Genomic DNA, 17,298 nt, shown 5'->3' on the forward strand with positions numbered 1-17,298 from the left:
ACAACCCTGGTTGATTTTCAAAATAAAATACTCCGTGTTCACCGCGGATCGAGTTTCATTACAAGAAGCGTCATAATGGGCGGGGCCGACTGAAGTCAACAGGTGAGGGGTTTTCAGGTGTAATCATGATTACACCTCACCTCCTTTTTTATAAGGCAACCAGAAAAAAGATGCGGCGTGGAATGTCATCGCAGGAGTCAGAGAGACTACAGCCGGAAATATCACATGATTATGCGTGAATTCGAGATCTCGTGCGTTCTGTGATGCTCTGTGTCCGGCAGAGACGCCCCTGAGCGCATCACAAACGGATCATGTGGAGTTAACGGACGGCGGCGTACGCAGTCGCTCTGCACGCTGTGTGTTTTAGGGGTAACACTCCCCCGGTGCTCTGAGCTAACCAGACACCAGGATTCACACGCTAAGACCTGCATGTTGTCAGACGTATGTAACATAAAATGTGGTTTTAGTTAAATAATTTAAAAAAGTAAAGCCAAGACCAGCGTCTGTTTCTCACCGTGAGGGTCGGGTTAGGCTTGAACACAACTCATTTGGAGGACGCGTTGCTTGGCTGTCCGTCACAGGAGGCGGGAGACATGGAGCGTTTAAACATGACGGCTCAGAGCTTCACTTTCTTCAGTCCCTTTAAACGACACACTTTTCAAACTTTACGTATTTCCAACTTTCCCTGAACAAATTATGACGATGAAGGTTTCTGCCATAAAAGCTCTCATGAAGTCATTAGCTTAACGTCCACGGAACATGTGTGTGTTTGAGATAAATCTATCAGTTTAAGCGGCCCGCAGCGAGAGCGCGGAGAGACATACCGACAAATGAATGAAGCTGTTAATCTGACGGACTGAATTAAGTAATTGGGGGGTTTGATTTAGTAGTTCACGAACACCAGTTATTCACTCATTTGAGAGTATTAATTACTAAATTGAGAGGAAGTAAGTGTATTTTGTAGCTGATTTCCTTCCCCTCACGGTCTGCTCTGTGCTGAATTTATGCGCCGTGCTCCGGCGATCCGGTCGTTCCGGAGCCGTGACGCAGCGGTTACCCCTAAAACACACTGCAACGATGGAGCCGATCCGTTTCAATGTTAGTCAGTGTGTCAGCTCTCACAGTCTCCGTCCCCGCTGCGTCACGCTCCGGCGTCCGGCAGCCCTCCGCAACACATACAGAGCTTCTATTGTTCACGGACGCTGGAGCACGGAGCATAAATTTAGCACAGAGCAGACCGTGAGGGGAAGGAAATCGGCTGAACTGAAATCAGGCCGACCGGAAGTCAACAGGTCAGAGGTTTTCAGGCGTCTTTTCACCCCGTCGACACCATGGATGAGGAGAAGATTCTGGAGGTCCAAAATCATCCTGTCATTGATGACACCTCACATCCAGAAAAAAGATGCGGCGTGGAATAGTCAAAGAGACTACAGCGGGAAATATCACGTGATTATGCGTGAATTCACGAGATCTCGTGATGCTCAGTGGCCGGCAGAGAAATCACAATCTTACGTCTGAGTTGGCGGAGTACGCCGTTGTTCCGGATGTTGGCTGTTAGCAAAGTTGTCGACTCGCTTGTTTTTGATCAGAAGTAATGTAATCAGAGTAAATACTCGAGTACAGCTGAACATTATGAATTGAACTGAACACCCGAGTGAAAAGTCACGTTGTCCGTCTTTGTCCGGTCTTCTTCATGAACAGAAACAGATCTCTGAATGCAGACAGAATGTAAAGTACATCACCGGCAGATTAAGCGCTAACTGTTTTAATGGTGACTTTGTCCTTTACGTAAAGACATTTTTCCTCTGAGGGATTTGGCGGCAGGTCGTCAGGGTCCCATTATGTAACTCTGCAGACACGGCGTCCCACCATCTGGGGGCACCTTCATCAAGACGCTTCAATTTGCCGGCCGGCTGAGGTGGAGGTGACACCGCTTCATTACACCTCGCGCTAACCTCCAAGCCGAGCCTCGGGGTCAACTATTGATCCGATCGGTTCATTCTGATCGTTTATCTTCCCAGCGGCGTCCCTCGCCGCACGCCTCCCGCTCTACAGCTCTCTGATTGATCGCCGCCTGATCGCTAACCAAACCAAACCGCAGCGATTTTCCATCAGTCAGTCAATTACTGAAGTGGACAGGTCACGCTCTTTTTCTCTCTGAAACAAAACGACAGGCTGCCGCTTGCAAAGTGGGCGTCATTGATGGCGTTCAGAGGAAGAAGAGCCTCAGAGCTGCTGGTCCTGTGTCTTCTTTGTGCCTTGAATTGACGGTTTGACGGCCATTTATGTGCGGAGTGAGTTTAAGGAGCCTCAGGCTCAGTAAAGTCGTCTTATTCATCGGACGGATCATCCAGCCAGCCAATTATTCACTGGTCCCATTTCAAAGCTGCTGTCTTGTTTTATTATTGTATTTCCTGTTTCCACACAGTGAAACTCACTCCCACATCTAATATTTAAGTCCTCAGACATCGATCCACATATGAACTGTTTCTATTTGAGTAAAAACCACAGATTCATCTTAAAGGTTGGCAGATTTTGGAGGAAAACATTTGTCTTGATCGCTGAGGTCAAACCGCCGCCCCTCATACACCGTCAACCCCCCAGATCCCCACAGGACAGACTGCAGCGTTTAATTCAAGGAGAGCCGAGGTCAGACACTAAGACTGAGACAGTCCAGAGGGTTCAAATCCCTCCGAGGTCACAGTCCTGTTGGTGCTTTAACTCAAAATATTCACAGTTTCTATTATGTATGTTTATTATGCTTCATAATACGACTATGAAACATGAGATTTACAGTGAAGAGCCGATAAACTGCATCGATGTTCCTGTAAACTGTAAAACTGTATTCAGATATTATTATTATTATTATGCAGGTCATTTTTAGAATGTTATATTATTACATAGAATGTAGATAATTAGATATTTTAGAATGTTATATTATTACATAGAATGTAGATAATTAGATAATTATTGCTGACACATTCATGTACAACATGAAGGATTTAGTTTTTATTCTGCCGGGTCGCAAAATTATGAAGATACATTTATTTTATAGTTTTTTTTAATTACATACAAAACAATGTAAAATTACAAACATTGTCTGTAAATGACAATTATCATCTGTGATTAAATATGTGGCTCATTATATAAACAATCTGTAAACACAGATAATAACTAAATTATTACATACGTCGTTTTCTGTTTGTTTTTTTAATGTTGTATACAAATCTCTGTAGACTTACAGACATTATCTGTAAATTAACAACCAAACTGTTATTTTAAGTTTTTAGTATTAAGCATAAGTTATGTGGCAGAGCAGGCTTTCTACTAATCAGAGGGTCGCGGGTTCGATACCCGGCTCCCCCAGTCCCGTTAAAGCAGAGCAAGATATTTAATCCTAATAGATGTGAGCTCATTATTTGGCTGTGATGTCAGTGTGTATATGATAAAATGATAAAATGTTTCTCTGTAAGATAAAAACTTTTAGTAAATTCACAGTTTTTGACATTTTACTCTAACTTTTAGTTTTTTTGTCATTTGACCGTTTTTCTCTTTTTTCTGATTTTACAGTGTATGAATAATAAAGTGTCATAGAGTTTGGATGATAAGTGAAAGTAAAGTACAAACACCTCCAAACTTTACTAAAGTACAGTACAGGGTAAATGTACTTTCCACCACTGAGGACGGGAAACATGGATCCACGTCACAGCCAGTTATTTTTAACCGCCCAGGCTTATGCTGATTAAGTTTATTAATGATATACGATGCTGCAGCCTGAAGTTTGTTTCTTCTTTCCTTCTGTGGTCCGAGCATCTGGACTGACAGCACGAGCGCGAGTTCCTCCTTACTTTGCAAATGTGTCTGAATCTAACAAATACGCTTCTGCTTAGCTGTTTGAACGGACGTTAAACCAGAACTTCTAGAGTTTATGTGCCTAAACTGCAGAGACAGGCTTGTATTGGTCTTTATTTTTAATTCCACAGCTCTGATCCCATCAGTTCAACACAGTCTTGTCATACTCAAAGTCCTGCACTCAGTTCTACTTTACATTTCTTTCCCTGCATGGATGTTTCACATTAAAAGACCACTCCTGTGGGCTTTTACTGTGAAATTTGCAGGAAGTGCTGGTTGTTCTGTAGCATGACACCAGATAAAGCCAAGGTATGTTTAGTTGTCCGTTTTATTAGTGATCTTCTTTCACACTCGTGTCTGTTAGTGAAACACTGGGCTGAACCGGAGACTAAAACTAACAAGCGACGGCCGAGATTCTGTGGGTGAGTTCAGGAAAAGGTTGTGGTGTGTAACGTGTCTCCGCACTTCTTGACAGTGGGTACGGTGAGTTATTGGAAGCATTACAAAGTAAGGAAATCGTGTTTGTGTGTTTGTGTTTGACTCACGCCATGACGATTACGCTGAAGTCGAGCCAGTTCCAGGGGTCCCTCAGGAAGGTGAAGGGCCCCACGCAGAAACCCCTCGCCAAGATCTTTATGAGAGACTCGAATGTATAGATACCTGTGAAGGTATACCTGAGAGAGGGAGGAAATAAAAGGCAAGGAGATGAGAAAGGGAGGACATTCAGAGAGGACGAGAGAGGACGAGATGTTTGAGACATGAAGGGGCAGAAAGGAACGAGGAAAGGCGAGAGGATGAATATTCATAAAACCAGCAGAGCATCAGCCAAACACTCTAGAAACAAGTTCAAAACCCACAAGAAGTCAAGTCGACAGACAGACAGACAGACAGACAGACAGACAGACAGACAGACAGACAGACAGACAGACAGACAGACAGACAGACAGACAGACAGACAGAAGTTTCCAGGTGTACTTACTCCAGGTATTTGGCCCAGTACGCCGGCTCGGACATGGCCATGAAGCAACAGTTGGTCAGGATGGTGCACATGATGAACAAACTGAACAATGTGAGCAGGTTAAGGAAAAAACACGTCACGTTTACACCTGCAGGTACAGCACATACATGAGGAAACAGGCTGCGAGGATCGAACGCATCGATCTACGTTTAAGAGTCAAATCTGTGAAACCGTGTTGAGTTTGTCGGGTAGCAAAGAAGACAAAAAAAGACTTAGACAAGTCAGTGAACTTCTCTGTGGTTCACGAGGACGACAGCACCAACTTCAATGTCCTGGTGTAATGTCGATGGAGGCTCTCTCTGTGTGAGTGTCAGCTCAACACCTGAAATGTAAAAACGTCTCTTTGCCACAGTGACGTGGTTCTACATGTGCTTCTAAAGAGCTTTCAGCGATTCCCATCAGGGCTAAATAAAGACGAAGTGAAGTGAAAGTTTAGCATGTGTGTTTCATGCCTGCCACTTTCAATACAGCAAATTAATATGCCATTAACAGCAGCGCTGGGAGAACAGGGCCCACTCTTGTCTAATCATCATATAATGGGGAGCAGTAACTTTCCAAACTGTCAGAAAGCAGCAATACATGTTAAATATCACCTCCACCTGCTGCACGCGATGAGGTGGGAGAGACTTCAGTGAGAGCTCGCTCAGCTGTCAATCACGGCTATAAATGAATCATAATTATTGTAATTTGGCAGAAGGAACATACTCCCCGTGTGAACGCGGCCCAAACTTCCAGCTGAAACTTGTTTGAGCTGCAGGGTAATTGTTGATTGAGTGCCGGCTGTAATGATGTTGCTGGAGCGCGGTGGCAGGCGGCGAGATAATACTGTTACTGACAAACAACGCAAATGTCCCCCCGCCGCCGCCGCCACCGCCGCCGCAGAGCCAGGAGCTAATTATGCCGTAATGATAGCCCTGCTGTTATGGACCTCCCAGGCCACCGTACCGGTAATGTCATTATACCTCCCACATCCACAGCATCCATGTTCCCCTCTCTCTTACCTTTGCTTTCTTCCTCTCCCTCCTTCTTTCCACATGTTTTCCTTCATTCTTCACCTCCGTCACTTTCTCTGAGAGAAGCTCACGAGTGGGACTTTTCAGAAGGTGAAGAATGCTTTTATTTTGAAAGGAAAAACCAGGGCGGAAATCTGTAATTGATTAAGCCATTAATCAACCCTTTTTGGTGGATGTAAGAAGACGTTTATTCTTTTTTAAATGTTTTAAAAAATGTCAGTTTTAGGCTGCAAATCAAAGACAAAGAAGTTCCTGTATCCGTCACAAAAATATGTGACATCAGACATATGTCTTATGGAACTTATGCAATTATTTCAAAATATCATGCACGTGTGACGGTGCAGAAAATGTCAGTGTTAGTTATGTTAGTTAAAGCAACGCTACCTGTAACGTAACGCCTGAAATTAGCTGACTGGCTGGAGAAAGTCACGTGATTCTGCCCACGGAGGTTTACATGTGTGGTTCCTCGCCCGATATAAAACGTTAATCTGACGATTAATCACTGATAGAAAGTTTGAATAACAGTTTCCAAAAGTGGTTTTAATTTGTCCAGTTCATGACGAGCACGTCCAGCTCTGCTCTTAGTGTGAGGTTGACCTGTATTCCTGTTCCTAACACAGGAGGGAGGTCACATAAAGAACATAAAGCTGATCTGACGCTGAGCAGCCTTCGCCCCGGTCTTGCTCAGTCCAGTCTCTCAGCATCTCAGGGTCCTCACTTGTCATTGGCTGAACCAAAGACCGTTTAAAGTCCAGCAGACTTCATCATAAAGAAACACCAGAACCACGAGACACAGCTGCTGTCTCATGGGACACAGAGTCCAATATGAGGCCTTGTGGGAAATGTAGTCCAAAACTACAGGTAGTGCCCGTACTGATCGCCTTGTTTTCTAATAACAGAACTGTGTGTGTGTGTGTGTGTGTGTGTGTGTGTGTGTGTCCATCTCACACCACAGCTTGTCATTGTGGCGCCACTGTGGTCGGGCATAAATCCAGAACACACTTGATCACACACACACTCATAAAAACACTCGCACACACACACAAAACTCCTCTTCACCACCACAACTTGTACTCTTACAGCGACCCCACCCTCCCACCACCCCATGTCTATCATTATAACACACACACACACACACACACACACTCAAACAAACACACAGCGAGCACATCAGCAGCCACACCTCCGATGCCGACCTCTCCCCCTCACTTATCCCCCTGACAACAGCAGCGTGTCCGCCGGTTCGACATCTCTCAACACCAGCGGCCGCTTCCCGAGGTAAAAATAGACGAGTGTGAGGTGAGGGAGGGAGGGAGGGAGGGAGGGAGGCTGTTGAGTTTTGGGTGTGAAGTAATATCTGTCATGTTGGGTTGGCGTCTGGAACCCCGAGGAGGACAACAGCGTGGAGCTGGAGTGTGACGGGACGGGCAACGGGGACGAAATCTCACAACTGTAGCTTCAGATTCAAGACTGACGGAGGATTTCCAACATTTACGTCACTCCGACCCTTTGAAACTCTTCAGGAGCCTTAAAGCAGTATTTTCCAGTAATCCCACTGTGGTAACTGTGTCCAGCTGTACTCGAGTATTTGTCCTGATTACATTACTTCTGATCAATCATCATCCAGGTCCCCAGCAGCAGCTGATCTCACTGCCTAGTCCAGCAGCAGTCAGCCCAGCTCGGCGTCTGTCTTTCAGCCTTTTATTTCACCAAGCTCTCACCAACCACTAAAAGTCAGTCCCACATTTACTCTTGTCCGGCGGCTTCTTGCTCGCGTCAGCGTCCTTCACTCTCTTCTCCTCTGCCATCATGTCCATAGAAGCTGCTGAGCCTGGTTACCTCCTCCTTCTTCCTGGTCGCTCATAACGCCTGTTGGTACAAACACCGCTTCGTCAGCTTGGCTCAGAGCGACGGGTACCCGTCGCTCTGAGCTCACCGCCAAGCTGACGAACTGAGCTAACAGCAGCTACAGCTGTCAGCAGTTTACTTCACTGTCCATCATAAACTCTGAAATCACAGAGAGTTGAGGCGGAGCAGCCGGAGGACATCAGAGGGAACCAGAAAACATTCCTTCTCCATAAAAGGTCCGGCGGCTTCTTGCTCCTTCCTCTCACTCTCTTCTCCTCTGCCATTATGTCCAGAAGCGCGCTGAGCCTGAAAACCTTCTCTTCTCTTCTTCTTCTTCTTCTTCTTCTTCTTCTTCTTCCACTGTGGTACAACACTAACATTACCCCCGGCTAACAAACTGAGCTAACAGCAGCTACAGCTGTCAGCAGTTTACTTCACTGTCCACAGGAAACTCCCACAGGTGTGTGAACAAACCCGAACCACTGAAGCGTGGCTGTGTGTGTGTGTGTGTGTGTGTGTGTGTGTGTGTGTGTGTGTGTGTGTGTGTGTGGGTGTGTGTGTGTGTGTGTGTGTGTGTGTGTGTGTGTGTGTGTGTGTGTGTGTGTGTGTGTGTGTGAGCAGGGACCACCTTGATGGGAAATATTTACTGGTCATGTTTATAGCTCTGCAGACAGCTCAAGATGATATCTGGGTTAGAAATAAGTCCTCTGCTGCTCACACACACACACACACACACACACACACACACACACAAAGTGTGTTAGCTGTGCAGAAAGAATCACTAATCACTGTTTTCAGTATTGATTGTTTTTGGGTTGTAATTAATTAGATTTAAATGTTTCATTTGACCAACAGTCCAACACAAACCAAAACCAAAACAAATTCAGTTTAAACTGCGCAAAACCAGAGCCTACATTTCCCATAATGCAACTTGATAACACCTTTTTTTTTTAACTCTGCAGCTTCAGTTTGCAACACAAGACAAAAACTCCCCCAGAGCCACAGAAAACATTGTGCAACTCTCCTCGGTATATATCTGCAAATAAAAATATGCTAAGTAACCACGACTACCGGACTGTTCAGTCGGCGGCGTGCCGTCCACTATCTGCCACGACGCAGAACAAGATGAAGGCAACAACCACCGAAGCCTCGTCACTGTCTCTGCTTCAGTCCTTGCACACGCCTGCAGTGATGAACCACCCAGCATGCATCTGTTTGTTTATATCATCACCCATGCTGCTGTCAGGGCGGCCTAACACACACACACACACACACACACACACACACCGAACCCCTCCAGACTCTGTCTCTGACCTCAGACCTGCAGCTGTTTCCCCACATAGGCAGATGATGACACTAAGGGTCGTGCATCAGGAGTACATACAGTAGCAGCAGTAAGGATATGAGTGGACCAGGATCTTGATGGCGATTTTGCGGACGGGGTGGAAAGGGCTGAAGATGTAGAGAGCTGATGTGGCACTGAAACGGAAGATGGCCTTCCCTTTGTTCAGGACTATGAAGGTCTGCAAGAAAGACAGAGAGGGAGAAACACATTCATTGTTCAGCACTTCTGTCCCACAGCAGAAAAGAAAAAGTCATGAAGTCGTGCTGGTGTTACAGAGTCTGACAGCTGCTGGAATGACGGAGCTGTGGCCGCTCTGCTTCGTACATGGTGGGAGCAGCAGTCGTGTTGCTGAAGCAACAGTTGCACGAGTCGCTACGCACAAGTTATTCCACGTAACATTGGCGACGGAAACGTTCCCAACTCGCTGTGGCAGATCCAGCGAGCAGCAGCATCCATAACTGATAACACGTTGGTAGTCTGTTCATGAAAGTTTAGTTTTTCCCAAAGTTGTTCTTGTCAGAGGTTTAAAACTGATGTTTAAAGTCATTAGTTGGTTCATTATCAAGCGGTACAATACAACATTTAGATGGATTACATGTTTTACATCCTCTTTTGCATCTGCAACTCAACACAGTGGCATTTTATGAGATTGGCTTTTGGATAATTTGTGGGTATTTGAGGCAGAATTGGTGCAAGATATGGAAATGTTCAAAAATAAACAGACTTCCAGTGTCATTTGTTTGGAACGCTGTCTAGACGTATTGTTGGAGAAGACGGTGAATTGTTCTCATTCGTTGTGTCATCTGTTTTGTAAATGGAGGCAGCTTTTGTTTGGCGGCCTCGTTGTGTCCCTGACCGGGTCACACACAAAAACACCAGATTGGAAGTACAGGAGGAATCAGCGACACGCAACAATGTTCGATGGTGAGTTTAGCGAAGGAGCTTGTGATGTCATGTGACTCGTTTTGGAGGAGGTCAGCTGACCGGTCTGATCCTGCCCGAAACATTTTGAACACAATCTACCTAAATATCAGGAGGTCAGCGGACGTTGGTGGCAGTCCTCATTGTCCATCTGCATCCCAGCATGCAAAGCAGACCCAGCATTGTGATCCATTTAGCTGGAGGTCAGATCACGACTAGACCGGTGAGCTTGTTTTGGGCCTGACTCGGATCGCTGTTCTCAGATCTGCCCAAATCAGAGAAACTCAGAGTCCGACTCGACAGAAGTGAAACAGGAGAGAGACTGAGGAGGAGGTGACGGAGCCGTGATCACCAACAGCAGGTGTAAACAAGGTCTGAGAGGGAACAGACGTGACAGAGACAAACACACACACACACACACACACACACACACACACACACACACTCGGTCACCTCCCCTCTGGTCTTCAGTGAAGTAGGCTACCAAAGAGTCAATTTATCTTCCTGGGATTCTCCACCAGGAGCGAGGGGGTATTTCCAAACACACACACACACACAAACACACACACACACACACACACACACACACTCTGGGTCACCTACCCTCTTGTCTTTGAAGTAGTACGGGTCGATGTCTTCCAGGGGAACGCCCACCAGATGAGACGGGATGTCGGCGAAGATGCGCGGCAGCTGTTTTCCTGCCTCCAGGTCAGGCCGGGTCCGGGGGAGCACCACGTCGCCCAGGTCCTGACACACACACACACACACACACACACACACACACACACAACATCACCACCTCCAAATCACATCTGCCCGCTGAACACCTTCTCTGGTTTCACCTCCAGCATGACATCTTGTTCAGTAATACGTACCTCCTGGTATTGTTTGCTGCGTCGGGCCTGCTCCTGGGCAATGCGCTGCTCGATGGCCGCCAGGGAGTCCGGCGTGAAGCGCTGAAAGCTCTCTGGTCCCATTGGAAACACACAGCCAGCCATCTTCTCATCCTGATCCTGCTGCTGACTGGCCCAGTATACCAGCTGCAGACAGACAGGAACAATATTTTGTCAGCAACACGTTTGAAAAAAGTCAGACAAAAGATGCTGAAAGCAAACAGCTGGAGGAACGTTCACAGTGAAGGAGGTTAACCGGCAACAGGTGAGTCGCATGATTAGGTCTGAAAACAGCATGGAGTGTTTGTGAAGTAAAGATCTTCATCATCTACACTTCAAACTTCATTCAGAGATTCAGAGAAGCACACAGCAGCACATCCTGGATAGATAAAGACAGATTTCTAATGCTCCGGCATAAATATATATCGTGTTCTTCTGACGTTATGTCAACAAAAAATGACAATACCAGCATGCACAAAGCCAGACACCGATGTTATGTTGCTATGTTCATGTATACAGTCAGATAATTATAGGATATCCACGTAATGAAGTGCAGGCTGACAACAGAGTCTCGTTAACGCTCGGAAACAGAGCGATCGAGTGTAGAGTTACACCGAGAGACAGAGATCGACTGTAGGATTACACGGGAAGAGACGAGAGTTCGAAGAGATCAAGACTGACAAAGTGTGAGGATGTAACAGGTCTGTGTGTGTGTGTGTGTGTGTGTGTGTGTGTGTGTGTGTGTGTGTGTGTTCAGACCATCTGCCTTGGATCCTAATTGAATGATTAGACAGGCCTCGTTTTTCAACCCTTCATGCATTTATTCTTCACAGCTCCCAAATCTGATTTCTGAAGTGTGTGTCAGTGTGTGTCAGTGTGTGTCAGTGTGTGTCAGTGTGTGTCAGTGTGTGTTAGTGTGTGTCAGTGTGTGTCAGTGTGTGTCAGTGTGTTAGTGTGTGTTAGTGTGTGTCCACATCAAAGGGAAATCTAGCTCTGTTTTCCATTCTTATCAAAAGCTGTCATCCACTCAGTCACACACACACACACACACCAACCACCACCCACACACCACACAAACACACCACAACACACAACACACACGTCGAGTACAGTAGCTCCTGATGGCTCGTTCCTGGTTTCCATTCTGCTCCAGCACTTGGTCACGTACACACTTGTCCGGACACGCACTGACATAACACATTCCCAAAGTCAGAACATAGACAGGTCACATTTCCTCGACACGGAATTAAACAGATTAGGATTCGTCCTCGTCATTAAAGGTCCAGAGTGCAAACCTCTCAAACTATGGTGGCCACGACGTTCACTTCATGAACATTAACAGTTTATGATCCGTTTGTTTCGAGTCCAGTTAAAACCTGTGTTGTTGTGGTGTTGGCTCAGTTTCTGCTCTTCCACCTGGAGGTTTGCATTAAAGTATCCGGGCTTTTTCCTTCCCTTGTGTCAAAGTTTTTAAGACAATGTCGTTATCTTAGATTGTGAAGCTGAGTGATACATGCAGGTAAAAGTAGCTCTAGTCATGGAACAACTCTCGTCCAGTCAGATTACTCGTCAGTGGATAAATGAATCTGAGATCACCGTCACTCATGATCCACAGCCAGGACAGCGAGTAAGGAAGAGGCAGGAGAGTGAAACCACGACGGGGTGTGGTTCTGGTTTCATGACTGGTGGGACGGTTTTTCCTACGTCGGGTTTTTGTGGCTGACATAAAACAAAGCGGACGTGTGTTCAGGAGTCTTCACTGCAGACTGAAGTCCGTCAGCCGCTCGCTGAGATCGCTGACCTACATGCACGATAATGAAAGACATAAAGCAGCCGGCGAGCCGCCCACATCGCCTGACACGTGTTACTGTCAGCTACACACCGCTCGACGACACGTTTGATTTAATTCCTTTTTCTTATTTATTATTGAAGAGTTGGAAATGTTTATCGAGACCTTCAAAGCCTCAAAGGTTTTGTTTGTTCTGCCGTAGCTCATCCCATAATGTGAACACTGATGGACTTCACATCTCCAGAGAAAAGCTACTGAGGTCGCACAGATCCAGTTTCACCATGAAAAGTTAAAGATATAATGAATCACAGGAAAACTTTCAATCGTACTGCAGTTTGAGGAATCAATGAAACAGCCCATAACCCAAACCGGTTTGTTTTGTTCCTGATCCAAACCCTCATATGATACCTAAATCAAAGCCTGAATTCAAGTCTCAATTCAAGCAGCTCCTCACACTCAAGGTCTGAACCTCAAACCGGTCCTCAGACAGATTCATCACATCGTATTCAGTCTCTAATCTTAGCTCAAACACTCGTGAATGAAAACTGTCAAACACACTTGTTTCACGAATGATTAATAACGCGGAGAGGTCTCACAAAGCATTTGTCTCCCCCACACGGCTTTCAAGGACCACAGCAGGACTCCTTCCAGGAGGAACCGTGGTCCAGTTTTACATGCAGAGACCAGCCAGGAAAACCTCAAGAGAAGAGACAAGTGTCCCGGTGAACGGTCCTTCACTTCCTTTTTGTCCTTCCATCTTCTCTTTCACCTCTTGTCCTACCTTTTTCCTCTTCATCCATTCTCGTCCTGTCTTCCTTTGTCCTTTTCCCTGACTCCTCTTTTCCTTGTCCATGTCTGACTAGTCCAGCAGCAGTCAGCCCAGTACCAGAACCAGGTCCCCAGCAGCAGCTGATCTCACTGCCTAGTCCAGAGCAGTCAGCCCAGCTCGGCGTCTGTCTTTCAGCCTTTTATTTCACCAAGCTCTCACCAACCACTAAAAGTCAGTCCCACATTTACTCTTGTCCGGCGGCTTCTTGCTCGCTCACTCTCTCCTTTTCTCTTCTTATTCCTCCGTCAGCGTCCTCTTCACTCTGCTTCTCTGCCATCATGTCCGTAGAAGCTGCTGAGCCTGGTTACCTCCTCTTCTTCTTCCTGGTAGTCCATAACGCTTTGGTACAAACACTCAGTCGTCAGCTTGGCGGTGAGCTCAGAGCGACGGGTACCCGTCGCTCTGAGCTCACCGCAAGCTGAGACTGAGCTAACGCAGTACAGCTGTCAGCAGTTACTTCACTGCCATCATAAATCTGTAAATCACAGAGAGTTGAGGCGGAGCAGCCGGAGGACATCAGAGGGAAAACCAGAAAACCTTTCCTCCATAAAAGTCCGGCGGCTTCTTGCTAGCTCATCTCTATCCGTCGGTCTCTTCACTCTTCTTCTCCTCGCCAATGTCCATAGAAGCTGCTTGAGCTGGTTACCTCCTCTTCTTCTTCCGGTCGTCCATACGCCTGTTGGTACAAACACTCAGTCCGTCAGCTTGGCGGTGAGCTCAGAGGACGGGTACCGTCGCTTCGAGCTCACCGCCAAGCTGACGGACTAGCTAACAGCAGCTACAGCTGTCAGCAGTTACTTCACTGTCATCATAAACTCTGTAAATCACAGAGAGTTGAGGCGGGCAAGCCGGAGGACTCAGGGAAACCAGCCAAACATTTCCTCCATAAATGTTTTCATCAGCGTCCTCTTCCTCTCTGCTCCTCTCCATCATGTCCGTAGAAGCTGCTGGGCCTGAAACTGAGCTAACGCAGCTGGTTTCTACGTACTTACTCTGTGCTGATATATGACATCAGGGATAGATTTAACTGTATCAGTGTTTATCTGCCGTACTCTCGACACTGGAAACGAGGGCATGACCTCGATGTTTTCTGGAGGTGAATAAATTGTGACTGAATTCATCTTTGGTTTCTTCTCTTTTATCACAAGTTTCTCCATCGTAGTCTAGATTTTTCTGTTTCACTGGAAGATAACAAACCAAAAAAAAGGAAGTAGGTTCCCTCCCAATATAGCAGTCCAGCTGCTTGGCTAAAGGGCAAACCTAAACTTTCATTCACTCACGGCACAGATGAAACAGTGGGATGTGAGCAGGACGAGGTACGACTGGTTTGAACCCACAGACGGCGAGAGTGAACAGAGGATGTTATTGAAACAGAAAGAGAGAGACACTGGATACATTTGGGTCAAAAACAAAACGTGGACGACCCAGCAACAAACAAACACCGCCCCCTCAGGAAGGACACATACACACACACACACACCCACACACACACACACACAATAATATGCATGCAGGCTGAGTGAAGCACACATTGTACTTTGTGGTAATATGTTCATGTGTGTGTGTGTGTGTTGTGTGTGTGTGTGTGTGTGTGTGTGTGTGGTGTGTATAACCTGCCCACTCACACACCCAATTTCCGCTATTTCATGTTGTCAGATTCAGCCTTCCTCCGTCGACTGTCCGTAATTTAACATGAATGTGTCGCGATTTATCATGCACCTTTATAATAACAACATAAAACATGTACTGCACACACACACACACACCACACACACACACACACACACACCAACTCCGTGTCTGATGAACAACGTTTCAACCGAATCACACCAACCTTATTTCATTAGATTTTAATCAGAAAGACGTTTTTACTGACCTCTGAGATAAATCCCTGAATGCAACACAGATGTCCCTAAACACACCACCAGCACTGACTGTGGTGGATTAATGAATCCATCTCCAGTGCCATGTTCAGGCGTGGAAGCCGGTGTCGTGTAGAACCAGTACGGGCAAGTGTAGCTTCTACGGACCATGGCAGAGGAGCAGAGAGTGAAGAGGACGCTGACGAAAACATTTTATAGGAGGAAATGTTTTTCTGGTTTTCCCTCTGATGTCCTCCGGCTGCTCCGCTCAACTCTCTGTGTTTACAGAGTTATGATGGACAGTGAAGTAAAAAATGCTGACAGCTGTAGTGCTGTCACTCAGTCCGTCAGTTGGGGTGAGCTCAGAGCGACGGGGTACCCGTCGCTCTGAGCTCACGCCAACGTGACGAACTGAGTGTTTGTACCAACGGCGTTATGGACGACAGAAGAAGAGGGACGGGGTAACCATGCAGCTTCTATGGACATGATGGGCAGGGAGAAGAGAGTGAAGGGACGCTGACGGGCGAAGCGAAGCTAAGAGAGAAAAGGAGAGAGTGAGCGAGCAAGAACCGCCGGACAAGAGTAAATGTGGACTGACTTTTTATGGTTGGTGGTGAGAGCTTGGTGAAATAAAAGGCTGAAAGACAGACGCCGAGCTGGGCTGACTGCTGCTGGACTAGGCAGCAGTGACATCAGTGCTGCTGGGGACCTGGATGATGATTGGCTGCTGGGGACCCTGGATGTGATGGCTGTCAAGCAAAAGTGGTCGACCTCGGCTTGTGTTATACGCCACATAAACACTCGTGGTTAAGCTGTGCAAATATCCTTATGTCATTTTTTTCTTCCCCCAGGCATTCATCAGCCCTGTGTGTGTGTGTGTGTGTGTGTGTGTGTGTGTGTGTGTGTGTGTGTGTGTGTGTGTGTGTGTGTGTGTGCAGAATGGCCGCACGCTTGGCTTGCTCTTTTCTCCTCCGAGCGTTTCTCTCGACCTCTGGCGAGCTCTGAACTCTCTCGTTCTCTCTGTTACCACACGATGGAGAAGAGAGTGAAGAGGACGCTGACGAAAACATTTTATGGGGAAATGTTTTCTGGTTTTCCCTCTGATGTCTCCGGCTGCTCCGCCTCAACTCTCTGTGATTTACAGAGTTTTTGATGGACCAGTGAAGTAAACTGCTGACAGCTGTAGCTGCTGTAGCTCGTAGTCCATGCTTGGCGGTGAGCTCAGAGCGACGGGTACCGTCGCTCTGAGCTCACCGCCAAGCTGACGAACTGAGTGTTTGTACAACAGGCGTTATGGACTACCAGGAAGAAGAAGAGAGGAGGACCAGTCAGCACTTCTATGGACATGATGGCAGGGAGAAGAGAGTGAAGAGGACGCTGACGGAGGAAGCTAAGAGAGAAAAAGGAGAGAGTGAGCGGCAAGAAGCCGCCGGACAAGAGTAAATGTGGGACTGACTTTGTGGTTGGTGAGAGCTTGGTGAAATAAAAGGCTGAAAGACAGACGCCGAGCTGGGCTGACTGCTGCTGGACTAGCAGTGAATCAGCTGCTGCTGGGACCTGGATGATGACTGGCTGTGGGCGGATGCTGTGTGGACCTGCGATGTGATTGGCTTTACAAAGTGGTCGACTCGTTTGTTGTTCATACGCCACATAAACACTCGTGAGTTAAAGCTGTGCATATTCCTTATTTTCATTTTTTTTACTCAGACATCATGCCTGTGTGTGTGTGTGGTGTGTGTGTGTGTGTGTGTGTGTGTGTGTGTGGTGTGTTGTGGTGTGTTGTGTGTGTTGTGTGTGTGTATTCATGTTGAGGTGCCTGTATATCCTCCTTTATTTCATTAACATTTCACAGCTTTTCATCAGATTACAAGTATGTGCCTCTCTCATCGGCACTTCTGCTGTGTGTGTGGTGTGGTTGGTGTGTGTGT

At 46.7% G+C, this 17,298-nt stretch overlaps 1 protein-coding gene across 1 annotated transcript in view; it reads right to left on the bottom strand.

Moving 5' to 3' along the window:
* LOC104932209 (sodium channel protein type 4 subunit alpha) overlaps nucleotides 1–17,298 on the bottom strand; it is a 156,067-nt gene that overhangs the window by 109,293 nt on the left and 29,476 nt on the right. The window contains 5 exon segments of the mRNA XM_027274271.1: nucleotides 4,398–4,526; nucleotides 4,832–4,921; nucleotides 9,136–9,254; nucleotides 10,601–10,744; nucleotides 10,873–11,037. Of these exon segments, the coding sequence (XP_027130072.1) occupies nucleotides 4,398–4,526; nucleotides 4,832–4,921; nucleotides 9,136–9,254; nucleotides 10,601–10,744; nucleotides 10,873–10,995 (605 nt within the window). The 5' untranslated portion in view covers nucleotides 10,996–11,037.

This window comes from Larimichthys crocea, chromosome XXIII (genome assembly GCF_000972845.2).
Source record: "Larimichthys crocea isolate SSNF chromosome XXIII, L_crocea_2.0, whole genome shotgun sequence".
Lineage (NCBI taxonomy): Eukaryota > Metazoa > Chordata > Actinopteri > Sciaenidae > Larimichthys > Larimichthys crocea.